Below are 26,691 nucleotides of genomic sequence, written 5' to 3' on the forward strand. Positions count from 1 at the left end.
CGGTCGAGCAAACGCAGGTCGTTGGGAGGGATCAAAGATGGCGGCAGGCGGTCGAGCACAAGTGTCGTCCCATGCTCTTCTTCTGTCATTCTTTGTTGAAACCCCTCTTGTGGTTGTCTTGTCCGTCCACCGCGAGGGATTGTGGGCAAAGACGAGAGGGAGAGGCAACAGGGCAGAAGCAAGATCTCTTACGACTCTCTCAAGCAGGGTCCCCCAAACATGCAACAGTGGCAGAGTGCAAAGAGATAGAGAGGAGCGAATGGGAGAAGGAGAGAGTGGGTGGCTCGATCTCTGGCGAGGATCTCTCTCCTTGGTGGTCGACAGTCAACCCTCTGGTTCTCAGACAACCGGGCGATGTGGGATGGCTACGTCACCGCCCTTATCACCGTGTAGCAAATCTGAGCAACCTGGGACCTGTGGCTTTGATATCAATGATAGGGCGTTGATCTTGGTATCGATGCCCTATCAGATTTTTCGAAAATTGTGAAGGACTTGGTCCCTCGTTGATGCGTTTGTGAAGCTTAAGAAATCGCGGATGCCACGATCAAAGGGAGGAACATGTTCCCGACCACCAAAGGTGGTGGGTTCAATCAAAGGGAAATCCTCAATCTCGATGATTTTACCCTCGAAAAAAGAAAAAGTTGTAGAAAAGGGAACAATGATCTCAGAGAAGGAAATTTCCCCAAAAACGTCCAAGATGTTCCATTTTGGGTCTAAGTCCCTAATATATAGTCCTGGGGCGGATCAGATCTAGTGTGGATTTGATCTCAAGCAAATCAAACCAAAGCAAATACAGATTGGTCCAAGATGGATCTAGTCTCAAACAAACCAAACCAAACCAAACCAAAATAACAAGTCCAAACCCAACCAAATACCAATTGATCTGATCGATCCAAACAAAAAGAACGAGATCCAGGTCGATTTGTAACAATACATCTCTTGAAATTAAAGGAATAGAAAATTTTGAAAATGATTTTCAAAACTCAAAAAAGATTTTCATTCCAAAAATTAGATATATTCCCAAATTGAATTTAAATCTCTTATATGTTTCTCAAATATTGAACCATGGTTGTAATATTTGCTTCTCATCAAATGGTTGTTGAGTGCAGCATCGCCAGTAAGGGAAGCAGATTAGGTCAGACCATAGAGGAGGACTCTACTACATGAACTTTTTAGAGAAACCCAATAATAAATTTTGTTGTAATGTCCAAAATTTAGATTTAGACTTATGGCATAGAAGATTAGGACATCCCCATGTATCAAAAGTTTCCTAATTTCCAAATTTAAAAAAAGTGTGTAACATTGATAAATTTACTTGTGATGATTGTATTCTTGGTAAAATAAAGAAATTGTGATTTTATGAAAGAACTTTTGTCTCTACTAGACCACTTGAATTAGTTCGTTCAGATGTTTGGGGTCCGATAACAATTATGTCAAAAGGTGAATATTCATATTATGTGATTTTTGTGGATGACCTTTCTAGATATACTTGGATCTACTTCCTTAAATATAAATCTAAAGTTTTCTTACATTTTAAAAATTTTCATAACTTAGTTAAGGATAGGTTTGGGAACAATATTTTTATTTTTTGTCCCAACTCAGGGAGGAATTTTTATCAAAAGAATTTAAAGAATATCTCAACTTATATGACATTACACATCAAAGATTTTGCCCACACACACCACAACAAAATGGAAACACAGGCACATTATAGAAACTATGATAACATTACTTATTGCTATTCATGTGCCTAAAATATTTTGGGGTGAAGCAGCTTTAACTGCGGTGCATCTTATTAACCAAATGTCATCTTTATCATTATAAAATATCTCTCTCATTGAAAAACTTTTTAAACTTACTCTTGATTATTCTATATTGAGAATTTTTTGTTATAAATGCTTTGTTTGAACCAACAAAAATGATAAATTTTTGTCTAGGGCCATTTCTTGTGTATTTTTTGGATATGCTGATGGCCAAAAAGGTCATAGATGTTATGATTCTAAAAATGATAAGTTATATGTTTTAAGAAATGTGGCCTTTTTAGAAAAGAAAAACTTCTTTGATATTGAAAAATATAAGTAACTGAGTACTTTTTTTTGCTTGACTTTGTTTCAAAGCATGTTGTTAATGATTGTGATTATAAGTTTGATATTAATAATGATAATGTTGTTATAAATGATAAAGAGCAATCCCATAGTGACAAAAACTACTTCTAATATTCTAGATGTAGTGTCCCTAGACCTTCATGTGCACTTGACAAATATTCTAATATTGAAACACAACATGAAGTGCAATCGAGAAAATCATCTAGAACATCTAAGCCATCAGAAAAATTTGTATCCTATGACTCATTTTTAACCAAATACAAGGCATATATCACACTAATTCATTTCTTTGTAGAACTTTCTGCTAAGCCAAAGGGAAGAAGAAGCATAAACTCTTTCGAATGAAAAGGACATTTAGTAGATTAACATGGAAAGAGCACAAGAAGTAGATGATGAAAACCCCATGTATCTTGGAGACAATGTGGATGTCGAAGGATGAGAAGAAGAAGAAGAAGATAATGATGATAAAGATGATTATGAATATTGAGGTTTTATATAATATGTTTTAAAAAAATTGGTTATTTAACACTTAATTGTTGATAAACTTGGTTATTTTGTTTTTGTTTATGTAATATGAAATTATGAATTTTCTGCCATGTTCTTAATTGCAAGATACTTAATATTTTGCATTGTTCTTGTGAGATATGCATGCAATATTATCTACGATTCTATATTATTTGATGTTTGATGATGTCTTATGCCTCTCATAGAGACATAGATGCTTCATATGTGATTTTTTGGTTGTATTTTGTGCAATTCATCATTGTTTCATGTGATGATTTTTTTTAAATTTTTGCTAAATTTTTTTTATTTTCTTGATTTTTTTGGATTCTGTAGAAATTTTTTATTAAAAGTTTATGATACGATACAATGTAACTATGGGCCCGACCGATATGGGTTATTGTATGATATATACAACCTTGGTCCTAACAGTGGTCATCCTAACAACAGGATCCAAGGTTTTCTCATAATCAATGTCACATTCTTAGGAATGACCCTTAGCAACTAATCTGACCTTATACCTCTCTAGAATCCCATCACTCTTGGTTTTCACCTTGTATACCCACCTACAACCTATAGGTTTCTTGTTCTATGGAATATCTTGGAGTGTAGGCATCTAACTCTACCCTCATGGCTTCTTCCCACTCAGAGAACCCATGCATCCAATTGATCAAAATGTTCCAAACTGATGTGATCGAATTGCTCTTTGTGCCTCTTTGCTGATAGCTTTTTGATTTGCCTAAAAAGATAAAATGACAAAATTAAAATTAGTTGGGGTTTGAATAAAAATGACAAATAAACTTTATAATTTTATATATTTGACTCAGTCGTAAGTTGTAGCGAGACGAGATCATTGAGCCTTTTTTGTTCCAATTTATTTCTTCTTTTGGTATGGATTTGCTCAAAGACACTCCAGTTTCTCTCGCATCCACTTGCACTACATGTTTGGCTAAGAATGTGAATCACAAAAGCTTTCAAATTTAGAACATCACTTTCAAACCTAGCCCATCACATGTCTAAAAAAAATAAGAAAATGAGAAATCAGTAAGAAAATGACAGATATACAATCATACAAAATATCATAACTAAATAACAATTTGAAATTAAAATTGAAATAGACAAAACAAATTACATGGACACATCACGACATGGTTTTGCACTGTTGTAGGTTTTCTTATATCATACAATGCATTATCAAAAGTTTTCATTTCCTTATGAATTTGATCTTGAATGTTATAATCAGGGTTCAACCTTTCAATGCAATCCAAGTCTTTTGTTGATTTCCTTGTCCATTTTAACCGTAGGAGAGTATCTAATTACAAGATTTAAATAATATATAGCAGCATGAAGAGGTTGATGAAGTTGCCCAGTCTACCTATGATCAATGTGTTCCATATATGTATATACAATTTTTTCTTCCCCTTTAAATTATCTCTAATGACCACTTTTGCTTTATACATGGCCTTATAGAAATAACCCATAGCCGGTCTGTCTTCATTGTCAACCAATCGAAGCACCTTCACCAAAGTATAATTATTTTCAACAACTTCACATGAATCCCAGAATTCACTTCTGAATATAATATCTACAATTTTTCTGGGCTTTCTTTTTTGTGCATGGGGATATGAATTTCACTCATCTGATGAAAACATTTTTTTAGTGCCGCTCTATTCTTTACTAGACTTTACACTGTCAAAAAATTTGTAGCAAAACTAGCAACTGCACTACGAATCAACTCAGCATTACTAATATACTTTCTCATTAGGCTCAAAACCCATGCATGATCGTAAATAAATTTAATAATTTTTTGGCAGCATTCAACTGTCTGATGTACCTCATCCATACAGTCAATGTCCTCAAGCATGAGGTCTATGCAATAGGTAGCACACGGGGTCCAAAAGAATAACCCAAACTTTTTTGTCAATTCTTTACCTGTTGCCCTATAATTTGTTACATTATCAGTAACGAACTGTATAATGTTTTGAGGCTGAACCTCTTCCACAACCTGGTCAAAAACCCTCAAGAATATATTTGTTGTCTTAGCCACATTAGATAAATTAAGTGATTTAAAAAACATGGTTCTTTTGAGGCAATAGACAAGAAAATTTATCAAGGTCGTCAACTTTTTGTTTGTCCACCCATCTGCCATGATACTACACCAAGTCTCTTTCCATGACTACCTCATCTCATCATAATAAACCTTCACTTCATTCACATTAGCATCTAAAATATTTTCTCTTAAAGCATGATATGAAGGCATCTTGTATCCAGGCCCAATATTAGTTATAACCTATGTCACATGGGTGCGGGTGCGGGTGCGGGTGCGGGGATTCGGCACTTCCAAAAAACCCGGGTGCGGGGGTGCGGCAGGGGCAAAAATGTAATATATATATATATATATATATATATATATATATATATAAAAGGGGGTCAGCAGCTCTGTCAGCTGTCAGCAGCTGCTGTCAGCAGCTGTCAGCAGACTGCTGCAGCTGTTCTGACAGTTGCTGCAGCTGACAGACAACTGCTGTCAGCATTACTTTTTTTAAAAAAAAAATCGCAGCCCATTTGGGCAATTTTTTTTTAAAAAAATAAATCCAAAACAAGAATGGACCAAAATGATCCTGGGTGCGGTCAACGCACCCAGGATAGGGTTGACCGCACCCGGTGCCGCACCCGCACACGCACCCGCGTCGAGTCGCGTCGACGCGGGTGCGGCACCCTGCTAGCCGAATCCCTGTGACATAGGTTATAACATCAGCCATGGCCTGAAAATAAAATGAATTTTCCGCATTGAAATGAATACAAGCATTATAAAACCATCTCCAAAAAGCGATATTCGCCTGCTCAACTAAATGCTGAGGAGTCATAGCAATACGAATGTCGGGTTGCGTCCCAAGGGTAGTACTAGGAGGGAAAAAACCCTTAATAGAGCCTCTAGCTTTACCTCGTCTCGAAGAACTTCCTCCTACTCCTCTTTCTCTTCCTCTTCTTTTTATGCTCGCGACATTACTACTAGCACCAACCACATATTTTCTCTTCGTTGAAGAACTTTCTACTTCTAATGCTATGCTAGGGGCTATAGGATCAGAAGTAGGGAGTTCATCTTTATCCTCCCAGGGCTCCGCATACCCCATTTTTGCCACACTCATCTCTTTTTCTTGTCTTTTTTCTCTCAAACCAATAAGTAATTTTCGTGCCCTAGCATGCGAGAGAGAGAGAGAGGTACCCGTACCTGTAATCTGTAAAGGCCCAGTGTCTTCTTCTTGTTCTTCGTGCCCTAGCATGCAAAAGAGAGGGGGGCATACAAATAAAAGGTGGAAAAGGGATCACTTATACCCCTTTTATAGTCGTTGACATTAGTCAAGGACTTAAACAAAAAATTGCCGACCTAGGCTATCGCTGTTGGGCCGCACTGCCCAAACTGTATCACTTAGACAATGGGGCTGTGTCTAGGCGCCGCCTTTGACAACTAAGGTCCACCTTGGTGATTTGGTGGACTTTGTTAGAGGCTCTTATTTTCTTACAGATTTCACTTTCTTTTAGGCAAACTTTCGGTTGTTATAGCATAAGTTTGAGGAGCGTTAAAATGTATATGTATAATGTATATATATTATATATGTATCTATATATATACATATATCAATATGTAGATATATATATGTGTGTAGGGGTGTCAATGGGTCGGGTTGGATATAGACCCAAGTGGAACCAGACCTGGTCCTAATTTTTGGGTAAGGTATTGGGTCCGGACCCAAGTCTAATCGAACCCACTATAAGAGAAACCATACCCAAACCTGATAAAAACTACATGAACCAGACCCGAGCCATACCCAGTAAAATAATATTTTTTATTATTTTTACATTGAAAATTTGTGGGTCTTAATCGAAACTCAGGTCGAGCCCGGGTCTGGTATAAAATTTCACAAACTATACCCGACTCCATGTATTAATCAGACCTTCGAGTCCAGACCCGAGTTTTAATCAGGTATTCTTATTTATCACCATACTCGGACCCTATAGGGTTGGGTATGGGTCGGGTCCAGATAAACCCGACCCATTGACACCCCTCTATATATGTATACGTATATACATATTATTTATATATATATATATTATATTTAACTCTTGTATATTTTTTCCTTTGTTATTTTTCTTTTTCTTTCTTTATTTTCTTTTTTTTTGTCTTGGTTAACCAAGGTTGACTAGCCGTTAGAGATAGTTCAATCTAGTTGTTGGACTAGCTCCAACGACTATAATGGGCACTCCTTTGAGCCCATTTTGCCTCTCTTTTTGTGTATATAAAGGGGATGAATCCCCTCATTTTTGTAATGCTTTTTAAGCATATTTGAACCAGGGTTACCGAAAGCATCATAGCATATGAGGAAGCGCTTCCCCGAAGCACATTTCAGAAGCGCGAAACGTGGCACTTTCGAAACGTGTGGGCAAGCGCCAAAAAAATTGGGAAGCTCCCAATTTAGGGGAAGCGCGCTTCCCATACCCTTATTTTTTCATTTTTTTGTGCTTTTTTTCTTACTTTTTTCTCTTTTTTCCTAGGTCGCTTCTGAGACTATTCCTAGTTCGCTTCTAAGTCATTTGCGCTTCCCGCTTCCTAAAATTTTGAAAGTGCCTCGCTTCCCGCTTTTGCTTCCCGAATCGCTTCCTGCTCCTAATTTCCCGACTGGCAACTCTTATTTGAACATCCAATAAAATATTATTTTTATATTTGAGAGTCTTCTTGGTGTGTGATCTTTGTGGCCCACTTTTTGTGCATGTCCATTTGGAGTTCATATTGGTGGACAATTGTGTTTTGAAGACTCTCATTTCATTACACATATTTAGTAGAAACTGACCTTTGAATCATGTTTTCCTGATGAATATGTCAGATTTTACAAGGATTGAAAAATCAACAGCCTACAATGTACCGAATTTTCAAACCCCAAAAAACAAATGTTTAGGTCGAAAAACTATGATCCAAGGGTCGATTCATACTATTTAGATCATGTTGAAAACATCCATGAGGTTAGATTCGGTCAAAACAACCTCTCCTACGAGTTCTGACTAGGGTTTTTCTTACCCACGAGGGTAGTGAATGCTATATATATATATATATATATTGCACACCCACACCCCATGATTTTTGAAATTTCCATGTTGCACCTACCACAACCCAAGCGCATCCATGTAACATAGACATAAAGTTACACTAAGGGTACGTTCGGCCCATCAACTCGCACTCTGATTTGGAATCAGAGTGATTTCAAATCTTCCCAGGGCAACCTGTGCGAATCAGAATGATTCAAAAATCACGGCTGCCTGAAATCTCATGTTCGGTTGAACATAAGATTTCAGGCTTCTTTTAGAATCACTCTTCAGGGCCCTGAGAGAGTGATTCTAAAAGATGCAACCAAACACGCCCTAAACTGATCCCAAATTACCCACATATCTTATTTTCTACAGTGTCATTAACTGGTACTGTAAGTTGAAAGCATAATCGCCTTTAGAGATGCACAGTTATCATTCACTATGGCAACCTATATATGTGCAATTTGGCACATCCATAAAAGACAAGATCATGAAAATAACACCATAACATACCTTTAATAAGAATGAAGCTTTATTTAGATCTAGGTTCTGGCAGCTCTTCTGATCCTCTGGGCTTAAATCTGATGAATCACAAACAGCACCACTTACAGAAATAACAGATATATTTATAAGAAAAGCCACTGCCAAAGCAAATCCGCTTTCTATGCTGTAAAATGTACACGCCTCCTGAAAGAAAACAGATGCAAAGTGTTTGAGAATGAAGCCAGACAAAGTGATTTATTTCTCAAAAAGTTGACCAAAATTTTGGTTTCACATAAGTAATACCATAGCAAATATTAAAAATATTATGCACTACTGTGAGAGAACTTCATTATGCTAAAGCATAGCTGGTAAACTCGCGACTCGGATTCGGATCACCCAACCCTTGACTCGAGAATCAGCAGGTCGATTCGGTAACCCAGACGAGTTAGTTCTATGCATTTTCTAGTGTTAAGATATGGAAAAAAATCAAAATCCATACTATATAATCACTAAATTTAGCACGACATCAATGACTATGATATATAAATATTCAACCATACACAATTGTTAATATTTATGATTTAAAAACATATGATTCTTTATAACAAGTATTCTTTTATGGGAATTATGCATTAAAACCACAAAATGCATGACAAAAACACATAAGAGGCATGTGGATCAGTGGTCCTGAATCGGTGACCCAGTTGGGGTCCGATCCGGGTCGACTCGAGCGATTCCCGAGTTGACTCGCCGGGTTTGCCAACTATGTGCTAAAGTAACCTAGACATGCCAGAATAAATATTTAAGAATAAGAAATAGGTTAGTTTTGTATTTATATTCAAATTGAATTACACTGGCAAAGAATAAGAAAAGAATCATTGCCTTGATTCCATGGATTGAACGGGGAATTTTCCTTGAAAGCACCAAAGCTGAATGAAGAAACAAATTGTGCCTAAATTTGAAAAGAAGTTATCCATGTATTAGCACAAATAATCTAAACTGACAAATAGCTGTTTTGGAGGCAATAAAAATTCTTACGGCATGACCATGGCACCAAGAAGAGATATTGCCAAAGCAGTTGCACCATTTCCTTTGAGTTGAGGAACAAATAGCCCCTTCAAAACTTCATGAGACTTGGGCTTTGAATATCCAAGTTCCACAAAGAAGCATGCTGCGATCGTCAACACTAGGAAAGCAATAAGAAACTCAAGTTTCCTTACCTGTGTGAATTTGAAATTATTAGAACGGCATAAATTAAGTTAATCAAGTTTTATTTTTCTTTAGTTCTGTCTAAGAATAAATCAATAGAAGGTGCATGTCCATATGGCACAAAAGATGGTATCTCCTCTCCACTGAGATAGAAGCTACATACCCCATATTGTTGTAATGCAAGAAGGACCAAGGTACTTAATCCAGTAAAAAGCACTCCACACCAGACAGGGATGTTGAAAAGCATGTTCAGGGCAAATGCAGTTCCTATCACTGGACAACATAAGAAAATCTTTTTCATTTTGTATTTTTAAAACTCTTAGATATGAAAATTATTACACTATAACAATAAAAGTAATTTATATACAAAAGTATCCAATGAAAGTCAAACAAACAGAACAAAGCATATTAGCTGAATCCAATTGCATTGTTATTATTGTTATTATTACTACTACTATTACTATAGCATCATCACCATCATTATTATTAGTATTATTTATTTACACCACATGAATTCAAGTTGAGCATTATATTATAGTAAAAAAATCATCATCTACTCTTTGGTTTTCCTTAAACTTACCATTTCCTAGATAAATGCCATTTGCTGCATCATAGTTTTTGTCATCTTATGAATACCCTTTGCAATTCTCATTTTTTACTTTTTTTAAGGTTGGCCGTGGTTTACTTTACACAAGTTACTCATCCACACTTCCTATAATAATATATAATCACAAGAATGTCTTAAAGATTAAAAGGTTGTGAGGGTTCAATAGTAAAAATGATACCTTGACTTACTTCCCATTTGCTTCTTTTGATAAATAGTCATACAAGGGTGTCTTTGAGTGCCAATAGGTAGGATGGAAAAAGTAAGTTTCTCTTTGAATTCAAATGTCTAGCTAACACTTGGTAAGATCATGGGGAACCAATCATACATGAGAAGAAATTGCACAGTGCTCCTCTGAGCAGTTAAATGTCAACAAAATGAGGACAAAAATTACTCAACATCAGCGTCAACTATCTTCTCACTCAAAGGTAATGCAAAGACCATATTGTGGGGTAGGAATCTCAGTTCTATATAGAAGTTCTTATTTTAAATGCATTTCAAACTACATCTTGTTATTTTATATAACATTCTCCAATTCGTACAAGCATGAAGCTTATACAAAATTCAACTGGCCATTAATGTAATTATACACCACATATGCCCACAAATATAAAATTATAAAGGTACAATAATTTATCAAAATTGCCTGATGTTCATAAATCATTAAATATTCATCTTACAATTTAAAGAATTCTACATTGATCACAAAAATTCAGTGCTGCAAAAGGCTTAATGTATTAAGAATGCAGCTCTTCTATATTCAAAACATTCTATCGTTAATTAGGTAGAAGAACCTTCAGGAATGTCACACGCTACTATTGCAATTTCAGCAATCACCCATAGTATAAAGTTTGGTGTCTTTTGATACTCTGTTCTGCAATGCTCTGCCAGATGCTTTCCTACAAGATAAAACAGGGGTTTTGTTCAAAATATATTACATACTTATAGAAAAAATGAAGATGATAATATTTGACTAATTTACAAAAATGAAGAATAGTCATGCAGACCTGTTACAACCCCGAGTTTCGCTGCCAGAGATTGGATGACAAAAGCCGCACACGATGCCAAAAGAATGATCCATAGCAGCTGAAGCATTCATCAAAAAGTATGCTTATCAAATTACACATGGAATCTCGACAGGCACCAACTAAAATATGGTCTTCAATAATGTTCAATTATGTCTCCAGACATTTGAACTTTAAATATCGTGCTTGGATAAAGAAAAAAGACATGCACCTCATACTTATACTGTGCTCCTGATTGGAGATCCGTTTCAACTGCATGTTATCAATAGAGAAACAAAAGGGAGTGTCACTGTTGAACCATAAAAGAACTGCTTTTTTATTTACACCATAAAAGAACTTTTGCATTCAAAGTTAAACACAACTTCTTACAATTTCCAGGATCAATGTAAGCAATAGAAACAAGAAACCCAGGGCCTATGTATGCGAAAAAGTTCTTCCAGCTAGCATTCTGCAGGATATGGTAATATATATATAGTTAAATTCAAATCTTAAAATGAATTAAAACTCTTGGCAAGAAACTACTGCTGCTGCTGTCACTTCTTACTCATAGAGGTATTGCTGATAACTATTTCAAACTTTATATTTCAAGAGGAAATAGAAATCACGGAAAAAAATGTCTAAATTGCACATGTTTCACAGTCAAATAAAATTAAAATTGATATTTCCAAATAAATATACAGGAAATCCATATTTAATATGTAAGAAAAAGAGAATAGAGCACAAAATAGATAGAAATTAATATCTAAAGCAAGAGGTTGACCTAGGTGAGAAAGGGTGCCCTTGTGGAAACCACTTTGAAAGTATATATTGATTGAATTCTAAATGAGATTCCCCAGAAACACACACATACAACATCATATTCATGTTATATCTTTGCATTTGCATATTGCACAAACACTCTATTTGCATAGGAAAGACCACCATGGATCACTTTGTACTTCACCCAAATAAACCTAGATTAAAGAGGACCCTTGATGTTTGCTCTTAATCTATATAATGAAAAGCATAACTAGGATTCACCTAGTTGACCTATGCAACTTATGAGTTGGTTGCTCGTCTAGTCGCCAAAACCTTGAAATTGGTGTAGGCAACCATAGAGGGCCTAGATGAGCTAGGCAAGCTAAATTTCAATCAAGGTGAACTAGAAAATGGAAATAAGCTTATGCCACAAAGGTGTTATTTATTATTTTTTGTGTTCATTGTATTGTAGTTTTAGGTAAGGGCTAAGTGTATTGCGGTGAGACAGGCAAGTAATAAGGCTCAATGTCTAGGTGTTCCCTTGCACTTTTGACTACACAAACTCTGAATGTTATGAGCCGAGCAATCACCCTTATGCTAGAAAATGTAGAATTTATAGGTTGCCTTAAAAGCAATAACAACAATACCTCGGGGATAATTATTTGGTCAGGACCAGAATCTTCAATGAGAGGTGCATCTGTTGCATTTGACATGCATGGATGCCCATCACTTGATATGAACTGGGACTGAGAAGCCAAGGATTTGCCATGTTCCATCTGCTGTTGAACAAAATTCCAACACAGGAAATAAAAAACAAAGAGATAAACACAAATGATTACAGAAAATAGGGGGAAAAGAAAGAAAAAAAAACTACACTAAAACAATAAACAACCAAATAGCAGTATGTGTTATGCTCAAATAAATATACAGTCTTCCATACAAGTAAAAGGGCAATATCTAGCACACTATCAAGACACATATATTGTTTGAGAAACAAAGCATCCTCACACCACCACCAATGCTCACAACAAACAATGGCTATTCAAGCTGCTCCAATCATTTACACTAAGTACAAAGTAGTAACTTGCATAGTTGGCAAACCCGGCAATCCGACTCTGGAATCATTCGAGTTGGATCGGATCGCCCAGTAATTGGGCCACCGATCCAGCCCAAACCTGTTTTAGCTAGGTTTGGGCGTGGATAGGCTAGGAATCACCCTACTCGGCTGACTCGGGCCAAGTCAGCCGATTCAGTTCTGAATCGGACGATTCAGGACTGAGACACGGCTCAATGAATTGATACCAATTCACCGAGTCATCGTGGATTTTGAACCGGTTTGTTTTGATATGAACCGGTTCACCACTTTAAAAGTAACTTTTTTTTTCGGGAAGGGATGACAAACCCTTCCTGTTCTCTCTCACCTCTTCTCGTCCTCTCTCGCCCCTTCTGCAGCTCCAACCCTAGGGCAACCACCAGCAGCAACCGTCCACCGTGCCTCCAGCAGCCAGGTGCTCTCTCTCTCTCTCTCTCTCTCTCTCTCTCTCTCTCTCTCTCTCTCTCTCTCTCTCTCTCTCTCTCTCTCTCTCTCTCTCCGCGAGGTGAGCCGATGCTCGCTGGCCCTCTCGCTCTCTAAGAGGTGAGCCTCTCAGAGGCTCGAGAGGTGATCCAATGCTCTCTCTCTCTCTCTGAGAGGCAAGCCTCTTAGAGAGGCGAGCATCGACCACTCTGAGAGGTGAGCCTCTCAGACAGGCAAGCATTGAGCCTCTCGAAAGGATGCTAACCCATCTGTATTATTTAAAAAAAAAAGCACTAAAAAAATTTAGGTCCTAACCTGTCCGAGTTACCGAGTCGACCCGTTGACCCATGAATCAAGGGTCGGGCGATCCGAGCCCGAGTCAAGGGTTTGCCAACTATGGTAACTTGTACCGGAATCAATAAGGACACCCATTTGTTTCACCAGAAACTATAGGGAAAAGGCTTATTTTCGTATGAACGTGGCATTTTTCTTCTCTTGGTAAAACAAACACCCATTCTTGTGGGCCCCAACTTTTTTGTTGGGAAACACACCCATTCTTGCAAAAACTCTTTCAATCTCCCAATCGTAGGAGGCCGCAGGATCAGGTGCAACATGATTGCACAAAAAAGGAAAGTGACCCCATTTCTTTGTATGACAGGTGTAGTTGGGCCCTAAAAAATTTGCCTAGAACCTGTTAATCTTGTGGGGCCCATAATGTGAATCAGACACATGTTGGGCACCCAGGTGGAGCATCACATTTTTTGTGCAATTACATTATACCTTATTTGCCCTTCTTGAGAAGTACTTGACCATGCTGGCGGTGTGGTTTCTCAAGGAGTGCACTTTCATATGAAAGGCACTTCCCTTCCCTGTCCTTAAAGAACAGGCCCCAAGGGCCCATTTGTTTGATTCCCATGGATTGGAAGGGGCTTTAATGAGAAAGGGCACATATTTCTAAAAAGTCCAGTGAGATCAACCTTCCCACAAAAGTTCTTTCATATGGGGGTGGGGGGGGAGAGGAGCAATTTACACATGAAAAAAGAAAGTGGTGGAAAAAAACGGGGGCCACTTTTGCCATCATGGCACCTTCCTACCATGACACTTGGATGTTTGTTTCACTCATAGTGAGAAAGGGATGCATGATTAGTTATGTCACACGGATACTCCATTTGGGTTCCCGTTCTGTGTCCCCTTATATACTAGTCATATTGAAAACTTCATAAAAATGGCTGTATCCCTGTATCTGCAGTCCCATGAAAACTGCATAAAACAAAGGGGCCCTAAATGTAATGAGTGATATTAAAAGGAGAGCAGCTTCAGTAAAAAAATAAGATGCACATAATTCCAACAACAAAAGAAAAGGTGGTACACTATGTGATCAAATGGAAGGCACACGAAGCCAGTTCAACTTGGGAGGAAAAAAGTGAAGTTTTGGCATGTCTGGATAGATAGAATTAGGCAGGATGGGTCATCATTCCACTGCACTACATTGGAATCAGAAGGTGTTGCCAAAGCATAATCAAAATTAAAAAATTCAACTTAATCAGAACGGAAATCAGGTATCAGTTGAAATTCCTCTGTCAGTGGAAATATGACTTGGTTGTAAGATGGTTCAACCAAGTGTAAAATCGCAACAGAATTACGGAATTGGCTTGATATGAACTAAAACCTTTCAAGTCCTAAAACCAAATCCAGTATGGAGCATCACATCATAACTCTATTCCTCTTCTGTGATTGCAATGACACGCTTTCTCCCTTTATGGACTTGCAATTATGCTTACACACCAAGGGTGAGACGCTCATTCTCATTTCAATGTGGGGATTTGATATACCGAGCTGCCCTCTATGCAGATTCCTCAATTTCATCAACCAAACACAGAACATGGAGAAATATATGACTAAGCTGGGAAAATGCAACTTCCCTACATATCCTACTTTTCTAGACAAGTGGGTGAATCTAAACACTCACCAAATCCCAACTAATCTATAAATCCCACAACTCCATAGAGACACATATTAATTGTCCAAGCAAACCAATGCGCCAAAACGCACCCACAAAGAAAAAAAATACAATCATGGCACAAGAAAAAACTCACGAGTGTTCAACAAAAATGACAAAAAACATCAATATTACACCGAACTTCGACAAATAAAAATAACAGAAAAAATTTTAAAGCATGAATTACCTCAAACGAAGAACTGGAGCCAAAAAAGGGAGAACAAATTAAAACTCGGGGGAGAAACCAAGAAAATCCCAGAAAATCGAAGAACACATAAAAACGAAGCTCTTGAAGCCAGAGTAGCAAATCATGAGGATAAAAAATAGGGAAAGAGCGAGAAAAAAAAACTTCCATAACATATCAACATATCAATGCAACATCGAAGTGGACAATCAGTGGCTTAAATAAAAAAAATGAAGTAATAGAGAGATTACGAGAGAGAAATCCAGCCTCCTTCGGTCTCCGACCAACCTTCCTCGAGCTCGTCCTTGGAAAAGGAAAAAAAGAAAGGAATTTTGAGGGAAAGATAAGAGGAAGTTGCAGGACGTCTGAAACAGGCGCTGCTTATGTAACATATATGTATTGCATGCAAAGTGAGGGCGCAAAGGCAAGAAGGCAGGAGGCCGCCGGACTCAAACAGAACGAGAACGACATTGGTTTTCCAGTTTATTACTACAGCACCACTATCCTTGTGTGTGAAGATTTACGATGTGTTTGGATTCACGGAATTTAATGGAATTGAATTCCCACCTTACTAGGTCCTTGCATAGTGAATGACAAAACGGGTTTTTTTTTCTTTGGGGGTAAATATCGGCAGAAAATTTTGCATGATAAATTGAACTTTTTATCTACATAGTTTTTTCAGCAAAATTTGACAGAAAAAATTAAAAAACAATTTTTACAAAGAAATAATTAAAAATTTAAATCTTTGGTGTTTTTATCAGCAAATATCGGCTAAACAACTTCTCACGTTTTTTTTGCTTTTTCTGAAAAAAAAACGTTGATATTTCTCAGCGTGGCCCCTTGCGGTGCCTTGTATTAATTTTTAATTTTTTTTTTGACTTGTATCCAAAATTTCAATAAAAGCTCAACACTGCTTTACCATGTCTAATAGTTCTACGAAGATGGAAAACATGATAATAATTTAACAAAAGTTATGGAACTATTTCACCAGTCGATAGTTCGATGAAGAGAGAAAATAATAATAATTTAATAAAAGCTGCAAAACTGTTTTTCCATATCTATAGTTAAATGGAGAGGAAAATAATAATAATAATTTAATAAAAGTTGCCAAAATCATGGTTGGCATTCTGCGGACGTTGTCTCGGATTGGCCATGCTTGACTCGATGACTCAGGTGAGTCAACTCGGTGACTCGGATGAGTCAAGATTTTTTATTTAATTAAAAATAAATACTAAATATACATTTTATAATTATAAAAACTTTTTTCAAAGACATCTTTATTTGAAATATGGATTTATCATATGTATATGTAATTAAAATGTAATATAAATAAATATAAACTACATGGAACAAGTACTTATAATTTCAAACTTTTAATGTTTTTTCAATAATAAATAAGAGAGAAGAAAATAACTTATATTTATCAAAAATAAATATGGAAAAAAGGAAAACACCTTTTATAAGTAGAGGTTACCAAATAAAATGATGGAAGAAATAATGCTTAATTGGATGTAGGTTGTTGTAATTTAAAAACAATGGACCCAATTAAGTTTAAATAGAAAGTAAAACTGCCTTAAAAATGTTGAATTGCAAGCGATAAAAGGATAAAAGAAGGTTGAGTCATTAAATAAGGCATGATTGTTTGGGTGTAAGTAGGATGTTAGTGGATTGGGGCGAAGGACAAGGTCTCCACCCCCACCCGTCTCAAAATCTTACCCTCCATCCCCGCACAGGTTTTGATTTTAACCTCCATCCCTGCCTTCATCCCCGTTTCATATCCTTCATCTCTGGTTCAAACGGGATGAGGTGGGGCAGGACCCGTTTCTCCTCAGTCCATTGCCATCTATAAAGAAGGATCGGAGTTGAGTCCCGATTGACTCGTCCAAGTCAAATCACGAACCCAACCAAGTTTTGTTTCAAACAAGTCGTACCAATATTTTAACTCGGTTATTGACCGATATGAGACAACTCTTTCGAGTCACGAGTTGACTCACCGAGTTTGCCAACCATGGATCATGAATATGATGATAAGTCTGTCAAGGTCTGATTGGACTTCAAAATGAGTTTTTTTTTGGATAAAACACAATTAAGAAAATACAGTTTTTGCAAGTTTTTAACAAATTGGTGATTTTTTACAGCTCACAAACGTTGCATGCCATGATTTTTGGAGGTAAACCTTGGATTGGATAAGATATATTTACATATATTAACCCTGTAGAAAAAAGATGGAAGATTTTATTTTAAAAAATATTTCTGTTTTCATAAGTTGGACCCATAGAAACCTATGTGAATAGAAAGATGGATCCATTTCATGCGTTTTCTTCAAAGCTGACATTAGCATATGGAAAATTTGTATGCTCCAATAAGTCACTTGGATCTTACCCATTCTCTAAGTATTCACACAACCAAATTCTCTACTTACCATTAAAGCCGATGAAATTCTCTCATCGATCTAGGTCATAGTTTCAACCCAAATTTGACAATTTGCACCCACAACAGTGGCAAAGATAGTATTACGGGTATGTTTAGTTATATCTCATATTATTTGGAATCACATAAGATTTAAAAAATAAATCTCATAAAAAAGCAACCAAATATTAAAAAATTGATACTGAATCATTAAAAATATTTTTCATAAAAAGTAAGTTGGCACAAAACCTCAAAAACTAAATTTAAAAAGTAAATTTCATTAGATTTTAAAAATAAATTTCTTTTAAACAATATTTTCACTTTTCAAAAAATACAACCAAACGTACCCACTTTATTTTCATTCAAAAGGTTCGCTTATCTATTTTATATCCATATTTCTCCCAATTCATGAGTCAGGACCTATTCGTTATTTTTTTTATTAGGGGACCCATTATTTGGTAGCCTAAGGTCAACGGAGAATATATTTTTTTTGTTTGAAGGGTAAGCTGGGGTTAGTTAGGCAGACCCTGCCAGTTCAATGGGGAAATTTTGCATGGCCGTGAAGTCATTAAGATAGTAGCCCTGCTTTATAATGGAATTACTAAGATGCCAGTCCTGTTGGGGGTTGCCAAGACAGTTTCCTCTTTCTACAAATGATTTTTATTTTCAAGATCGGGACATGGTTTGCGTTTTGATATACTGGATCCAGTTCCGTATGGCCCATGAAGTTTGATAGGATACAATGCTAGATCCTAACCCAAATAAAAAATAGAAACAGCAAACCTGAATCTGAATCTAGATCTTAATCAGATCTGAGGTGGTAAGGCTGAATCCAGATCCGATATACATGTGGAAATACTGGATCCAGTAAAAAAAATAACAAAAACAATATATTTACATGTAAAAAATGAAATCAGTTTGGGTTTTGTAGCAAATCTGAATTATATCTGGCCTAAAATACAAATTCAAACTGATCCCGCAAATAATCCGATTTAACAGATCCTAATCTGATTTGAGTGCATATCTGGATCCTAATTAATTTAAGGATCAGAATCTAGAAATACCATGTTAAACTTGGATTGGATACCCAATTACATCCAATCCATTTGCATCCCTACTATTACGTAATAACCAAAAAAAGCACCATAGCAAGTAGGAACATAAACGGTCAGATTTGGTTCAGACCTTGCCATTTCTGAATCCAACATAAATCAAATAAGGCATCATATTATGGTGCTTTTTTACAGCCAAGTAACTATATAAAATGTTGGCAAAAGCTAAGAACATTGTGAAGACCTTTGGTAATTGGTTACCATTTTATAGTAGTTTTTATAACCATAGGAATGGCATAAAGGAACGACAGGGCGTATATATACTTCTATCACACGATAGAAGGTCATATATTCCTAAGGTCTCCCATTAAAATGCAGATAAAATCTGTGGACCATATTGGAATAGATGATAAGATTTCTTATTATGGTTCTCATCCTTGTGGATCCTAATTGTTTGTGTGTGTGCATGCGTGTGCGTGGTTGGTGTTTGTGTGTGTGCATGCGTGTGTCCGTGTGTGTGGTTGGTGTCTCTGTGTAGTGTGTTGTGTGGTAGGTGCATGTGTATAGTGTGTGTGTGGTTGGAGTGTGTGTGCGTGCATGCCTTTGTGTGTGTGCGTGTGTGTTTTCCTTTATGTATATGAAAAATGAAGTGGACGTGTTCCAGATGACCCAACTGGGACATCCTTCACTAAAGTGCAGCGCTTAAGTATCTGACAAGATCAAGAACTGATCCATTTAGAGACCAGCTGTGAAAATACATCATATTTCCCTTTTGAGTTTTTTTTTTTTGAAAGAAAACAGTAATCATTGGCATTAAAACAGAATGAAACTTTATACATTGGATGGGGAGGAGGTGTCACCAGCAATTCAAAGAAAGAGAGAAACATATTTCCCCTTGAGTTAAACTGGCCATTTGACAGAAACTCCAAAACCAGATAAACAGATGGCCAGCAGCAACAGATGGGATTTCACAAAATTCGTTTAAGTGTAAGTATGGAGTTAAAAACTTGCTACATTCAAACAGATGAATAAAAAATGGCACAAAAGGAGTTGCAAGACAAGAGATAAATAGTATATACAGGCTCAATTCGGTTTTAGCCCCATAGAACTCTCTCTCTCTCTCTCTCTCTCTCTCTCTCTCTCTCTCTCTCTCTCTCTCTCTCTCTCTCTCTCTCTCTCTCGGAAGTACATTAAATGGTTCTTGCTTTTTTGGAAACAGGTTTACTGGCATCTAAGCCAATGGTCCAAATGAAGAGAAACGAAATAAAGTGAGAGAATCAAGTTCTATATGATCTTATATTCTTAGTTTCATGGCTAGAATAAATAAATAAAAGGCAAACATGCATGTAAATTAAGCAAGAAACACTTAATAACCTCTCTTCATTAAGGCAAATTATATTCCCCATACTGTTGTAACACAAGACCTAATTAAAGTACTCAATCTAGTGGACAAAGCTCCACATCATCCAGGAATCTTGATGAAAAGCACGTTCAAGACACATGCAATTGTTACTTCAATCTTGTGACAAAAATAGGATTTAAGGAGATGGAGATCTTAAGCCTAGAGGCACGTTCTTAAGATCTTTTTCTTTAGTACTTCAATCGCCTCTCTTTGAGAATTCCGAAGATATGAAAAAGAGTTTGTTACGACTGAGTTCTCAGGATACAACTAAGTTAAACCTCAAGAGAGTCACTGCCCTCAAATGACGAAAAACGAAGAGATTTATAGACTTTTAGAAAGCCCAAAACGTTTTGCGATAAATGAGATTAATGGCCATAAATCTGACGGTTTGAAATTATGACGAAAAAGGTTTCTGAACGGTCACCTATTTTTGATGGTTGATTAAAGGTCTTCAAAACCGTCCATCAGGCACAATGCACCATAATCTCTATATAAATGCATTTTTAAGTCTTTCAAACGATGCCCTTGCGTACACACATGCATTTGTATGAACGACACGTTTGTTGCTTAAGACACAAAGATTACCAAAGTAAATAATAGAAAACAAACCCTCTATTTAAACCACCTAAAAAAACTTCTCTCTCTTAGATATGGGACTAAACATTTTTAAAGCACTTTTGGTGGGAAACAATAAATCACCCAGACTTTACAATTAAGTTATATTTAAAAAAAAAAATTAACAGCAATTTCTAACACTAAGGCATCAAAAAGAGAAACTCATTTTACTTTTGTGTTTTTTTATACCTAACCCATAAAAATATTATCTTCAACAACATAAGAAAATTATAAATTAAAAATAACCAATAAGAGCCAAATAATGCATATCAACAAAATCAAAATAGCAAAAATCCAATCACCTTGTTCCTTTTTTTTTTTTGGTATAACGTGAATTCAAAGGAAAGTTGAGTTACATATATTTTATTAAACACGGTAAGAAAAAAACTCATGTAGCAATATCAAATTCATGAATACATAAGGATTTGCACCCCCTTTGGTTTAATTCTTTAAACTATCCTTTGTTTTGGTAAATACTAATGATAGCCAACTCTTTTTGTTTGATTTTTTTTTTCTTTTTGAAGGAGAAGAAAACTTAATTCTATTAAAGGGGAAAACTGCAAGAAGTTCAGAGCGATGAGATATCGACCCCCAACTTTACAAGACGGGTAGGACAACCGACGAATAGGAGGCAAATCAAATGAAGATCCGGCGGCGGTGGTCACTTAAGAACAACCATATGGAAGACATCAGATAGAATTAGAATGTGGATGAACAAGGAGAAAGCAGGCTGCCACACAAAGTACCATCTGCTGCTTCGAGGTGGTAAATGTACCACACAAAATCCTTACATTCTTTTTGTTTGTTATTATGTCAAATTAGGTTAGTGTCACGGGCCTATTTCCTTCAATGGGCCAGCGCGGCGCGACCATCTACTTGTCAGCTCGCTTGCCGATCGCGGAAGCGTGTAATCAGAGTGCAAGAGAGCAAGAGAGAATAGAGGGAGAGAAATTGCAATCACAAGAAGCAATCACAACGAGGGTGAACAAAAAAAAGCTCAACGTATTTACTTCATTCACAATTTTGCCCGCAGGCCATTACAGTTCAAGTATACGGGCTGCCCCTTCGGGGTATCAATTCACCTAAAGCAGGCAGCTTACATCAGACTCAACAAAAGCAAAACAGACTCTAAGCGCAACTGTACACTGTAAGTCGCAAGGGAACATGCTCCTTCCTTCAAATCATGCGCCGTCCTCGGCGCCATATGTTTCGTGGTAAGCCCTGACTTTAGCCGGGTAGCGGTTGTTCATTCGAAATGCAGGCTCCCACGTTGGTTCCGTTGTTTCTTCCCACTGCACCAAGTATTTCTTCGCTTGTCCCAAGTAGTTGACCTTGTGACAAAGGATCTGACTGAGGTGCTTCTCGGCCCGTTGTGCTGCCGGGGCCCTCTGCATGATGGGAGCACGTTGTGGCACACTGCGTTCCGGGTCTCCATCATCTGGATGAAACTGCTTGAGGTTGCACACGTGGAACACCGGGTGCACCTTGAAGTCTGGGGGCAACTCTAGCTTGTATGCCAGCTTGCCCACCTTCTTTGTGATGGTGAAGGGTCCCTCATACTTTCTGAGTAGTCCGCGATGCCGCCCGCGAAAGATGCCTGTGCGACCAGGATATAACTTCACCAACACTTGGTCCCCAACTTGGAACCCTGCGGGCCGACGGTGTTTGTCCGCCCACTTCTTCATTCTCTTTGCCGCTTTGTGTAAGAATGCCTTCGCCAACTCATTTTGCTTGTGCCAGTCGCGAACAAACTGATAGGCGAATGATGGCCTTCTGTTTTCTTGTGTGGCAAGAGTGTGTGGGGTCAGTGGCTGCTGCCCCGTGGCTATCTCAAACGGACTGTGGCCTGAAGACTCGCTCTTCTGCAGATTATAACAAAATTGTGCCACATCAAGGAGCTTCACCCAATTTTTCTGATTGGCACTAACAAAGTGCCTAAGGTACTGCTCCAGTATCCCATTGATACGCTCTGTCTGCCCATCTGTCTGCGGATGGAAGCTTGTTGAAAACAGCAACTCAGAGCCAAGTAGCCGAAATACTTCACGCCAGAACTTGTCTGTGAAGCGAGCATCGCGATCACTCACAATGCTCTTTGGTATGCCCCAGTGCTTCACCACATGTTTTACGAACAACTCTGCAGTCTTCTCTGTAGGGCACTCCTTGGAAGCTGGGATGAAGGTGGCATACTTTGAGAAACGATCCACCACAACCAAAATAGAACTTAGGCCCTCTACCCTCGGCAGACTAACAATAAAGTTCATGGAGATGCTATCCCAAGGACGTTCTGGAATTGGTAGAGGCTCAAGGAGACCGGCAGCTTTCTGGTTTGTCCCCTTATCTTGCTGGCAGATGAGGCATGTCCGCACATACCCCTCAACGCCGTCTCTCATCTGCGGCCAATAGTAGCCGCGCTCAAGGAGTGCTAAGGTTCGCTCCTGACTAGGATGGCCGGCCCATAGTGTATCATGGCATTCTTTGAGTAGCTCTCGGCGAAGGCTTCCCCACCGTGGTACAAAGATGCGTCCCCCTTTTGTTACGAGGAGGCTATCCTGTAGCCAAAATCGCCGAGTCTTCCCTGCCTGCGCTAGAGAAACAAGGTATTGTGTGGTCGGATCCTGCTGCGTACCCTCGCAAATGCGGCTCAGCAATGCACCCTCCAAATATACTTCGGAAGACTCTGTGCGCGCAGCTGCCAGTTCAGCCCTACGGCTCAGAGCATCCGCCACAACATTGGTCTTTCCAACCTTGTACTCCAAGGCAAAGTCGAACTCAGCCAAAAACATCTGCCATCGAGCTTGTTTAGGCGTCAACTTCTTCTGTGTCTGAAAATAGCTCGTGGCCACATTGTTCGTCTTGACGACGAACTCGGCACCCAAAAGGTAGTGTCGCCAGGTCTTGAGGCAATACACAATGGTGGTCATCTCACGTTCATGCACTGTGTAACGCCTCTCTGCATCCTTTAGCTTGTGACTCTCATATGCGATCAGATGACCATCTTGCATAATAACTTCGCCAATGGCAAAGTCTGAGGCATCAGTGTGGACTTCAAAGGGTCTCGAATGATCTGGCAGTCGCAGCACTGACTCCCTCACTAAGGCTTTCTTCAAGCCATCGAAGGCATCTTGGCACGCTCCTATTCAGAGCCATACCCGATTCTTCTTTAACAAATCTGTGAGGGGCGCAACAATGAGAGAATAACCTTCGATGAAACGCCGATAATAGTTTGCCAAACCGAGGAATGACCGCAATTCTGGCACTTTGCTTGGCGGAACCCATTCCTGGATGGCCCTTATCTTCTGTCCATCCATACGCAGCACACCACGCCCCACAACGTGGCCAAGGAAACTGATCTCCTCCTGCCCGAAGAGACACTTCTCTCGTTTGACACAGAGGTCATTCTCCTTCAGCACCTGAAACACTGTTCGCAAGTGACCGACATGTTCCTCCATGTTGCTGTTGTAGATCACGATATCATCCAGGTAGACTACCATAAACTTGTCTAAGTAAGGGTAGAAGATCTGGTTCATTAAATTCGTGAACGTGGCTGGAGCATTTGTCAACCCGAATGACATTACTAGAAATTCGTAAGCACCATAGCGGGTGACGCAAGTTGTTTTTGGCTCATCACCTTCGGCAATCCTCACCTGCCAGTAACCCGATCGTAGATCTAGCTTGGAAAAGATACAGGCACTACCTAGATGATCGAACAAGTCCGCTATCAATGGCAACAAGTACTTGTTCTTCACCGTAACCTTGTTCAAAGCACGGTAATCCACACATAACCGTTTAGAGCCATCATGTTTCATCTGGAAAAGGATCGGGGCACCAAATGGGGCTTTTGATGGACGAACAATGCCTGCGTCCAACATCTCGTCTAGCTGCCTGCGCAGCTCCTTCAGCTCAGCTGACCCCATATGGTATGAAACCCTTGCAGGAGGCTTTGCTCCCGGGGTCAACTCAATCTTGTGGTTGACCTCACGTCTTGGCGGAAGACGCTTTGGCGATTCCGGGGGCATCACCTCCCGAAACTCCTCCAATAGTGGGGCTAGGGTCGGTGGCACTGCTGCTTCTACCTTCCCTTCATATGCACGCACTGCAACTAAGAATGTCTGCTCCCCATGCTTGACACGCTTCTTCAGTTGCATTGCCGATAACACTGAAGACTTTCTTTTCTGCGTAAGGCACTGCACTGTGTGTGACAGGTCTAACCCTATGATCGTCAACATGTTAAAATTTGGCAGCATCATAACATTCTGGCTTCGCAGAAACTCCATACCCAGAATCACCTTGAAATCGTCCATGGGCACCACAGAGAAGTTGGCTTTGCCGACCCAACTCCCCACTTGAGTAGCCATATCTCTTGCTTCACTAAGGATGGGCTTGGCCTCAGAGTTTACTGTTTTGATAGTCCTCTGCTTTGGTCCAGTTTTCAAGCCTAACCGCTCTGCCTCTTCCCGCGAGACAAAGTTGTGTGTGGCCCCCGAGTCTACCATTGCTGAAGTAGACTTTTCATTCATAATGATTTCTACGTACATAAGTTCCTTACTAACATGCATGTTCTTAGCTGCGCAACTTTTAGCTGCGTTAATCGATCGATGGCTCCCATTCTTGGTTGCATGGTCTCAGTGTCACTGCATTCAGTATCGCTGCATTCTTCCTGTGCAGCATTGGCTTGCCCGTCGTCCTTTACAAGGCGCTTTGTGCACTACCTGACGATATGTCTATCGCCGCAGAACCAACATGTCACAACCGCACCCTTGTTGTTGTTGTTATGCTTTGTGAAGTTCTGTTTCTTTTCAGATTGATGGCTTGTCGACGCCTCATCTTTATCATTGTGCTGCTCATCCTTCTTGCCTCCGTGGTCAGGCTTCTTCCCAACTTTGGTTGATGGGGTGAAAGGCTTGCGTTGAGTGTCAACTAAGCGCTCTGTAGCCACATATGCATCTTCTAAAATACAAGGGTTGCTCCTTTCCACTTCAGACTGTGCCCATGGTTGAAGTCCCACAATGAACCAGTTGAGCATGTCTTCTTCTGGCATGTTAGGTATCTCCAGCATAAGCTTCTAGAACGTTCTGACATAGTCTTGCAACGAACCAGTGTGTTTGAGCTCACGAACCATCCGGTAAGCCTGTCTTTGCGCATTTCTTGGCATGAAGTAGTTGCGCAACTCTACTTTGAAGTCATCAAAGGTGTCTATCACACATTGACCCCTCTCCATGTCATTGCGCTTCCGCCTCCACCAAGCGATAACATCACCATCAAGTAAGGTCGCTGCGGCCTTAATCCTTAGATCTTCAAGAGTCACATTCTGGATATCAAAGTAGTCTTCTACTTGGAACAAGAAGTTCTCAATGGCCTTGTTGTCACAAGAACCATTGAATTTTGCGGGTCTTGGCACATCAATCCTTGATGGCCTCTCACCATTTCTGTCATTTAGGGTCACCGTCCGCTGCAACGTACGGTTCTTCAACTGAAGCTCCCCTACTTCAGTTTGCAAGTCGGCCACTGTAGTCGTCAACGAAGTGACCTGCCCCATTAATAAGGTAACCTGCTCTTGCAGGCTCGCCACCACATCATTCAATCCATTGAATGATTCACATATGCGTGAAATCGCTTCCTCATGCGAAGTCACCTCTTCCACCAGCTTGCTAACAGTTGCAGCCAACTCTTCTTGGCCCCGAGGTGAACCCATCTCCTCAGCTTCAGCAACTGCCTTGTCTTTGGTGTTGCGCAAGTTTTAATAAGGCGCCACGATGTCTTGCTCACA

At 38.9% G+C, this 26,691-nt stretch overlaps 1 protein-coding gene across 1 annotated transcript in view; it reads right to left on the reverse strand.

Moving 5' to 3' along the window:
* Positions 1-15,796, reverse strand: part of LOC149844898 (metal transporter Nramp6-like) — a 29,028-nt gene extending 13,232 nt beyond the window's left edge. Inside the window, exons 1-10 of the mRNA XM_089997383.1 lie at positions 15,698-15,796; positions 12,395-12,526; positions 11,379-11,457; positions 11,221-11,261; positions 10,992-11,070; positions 10,779-10,883; positions 9,544-9,653; positions 9,210-9,391; positions 9,054-9,123; positions 8,202-8,375 (exon numbers count right to left, since the gene is read on the reverse strand). Coding sequence (XP_089853509.1) covers positions 8,202-8,375; positions 9,054-9,123; positions 9,210-9,391; positions 9,544-9,653; positions 10,779-10,883; positions 10,992-11,070; positions 11,221-11,261; positions 11,379-11,457; positions 12,395-12,523 — 969 coding nt within the window. The 5' untranslated portion in view covers positions 12,524-12,526; positions 15,698-15,796. The remainder of the gene's footprint in view (positions 1-8,201; positions 8,376-9,053; positions 9,124-9,209; positions 9,392-9,543; positions 9,654-10,778; positions 10,884-10,991; positions 11,071-11,220; positions 11,262-11,378; positions 11,458-12,394; positions 12,527-15,697) is intronic.
* Positions 15,797-26,691: the final 10,895 nt, after the last annotated feature.

This window comes from Nuphar pumila, chromosome 2 (genome assembly GCF_984573655.1).
Source record: "Nuphar pumila chromosome 2, dmNupPumi1.hap1.1, whole genome shotgun sequence".
NCBI classification, from domain to species: domain Eukaryota; kingdom Viridiplantae; phylum Streptophyta; class Magnoliopsida; order Nymphaeales; family Nymphaeaceae; genus Nuphar; species Nuphar pumila.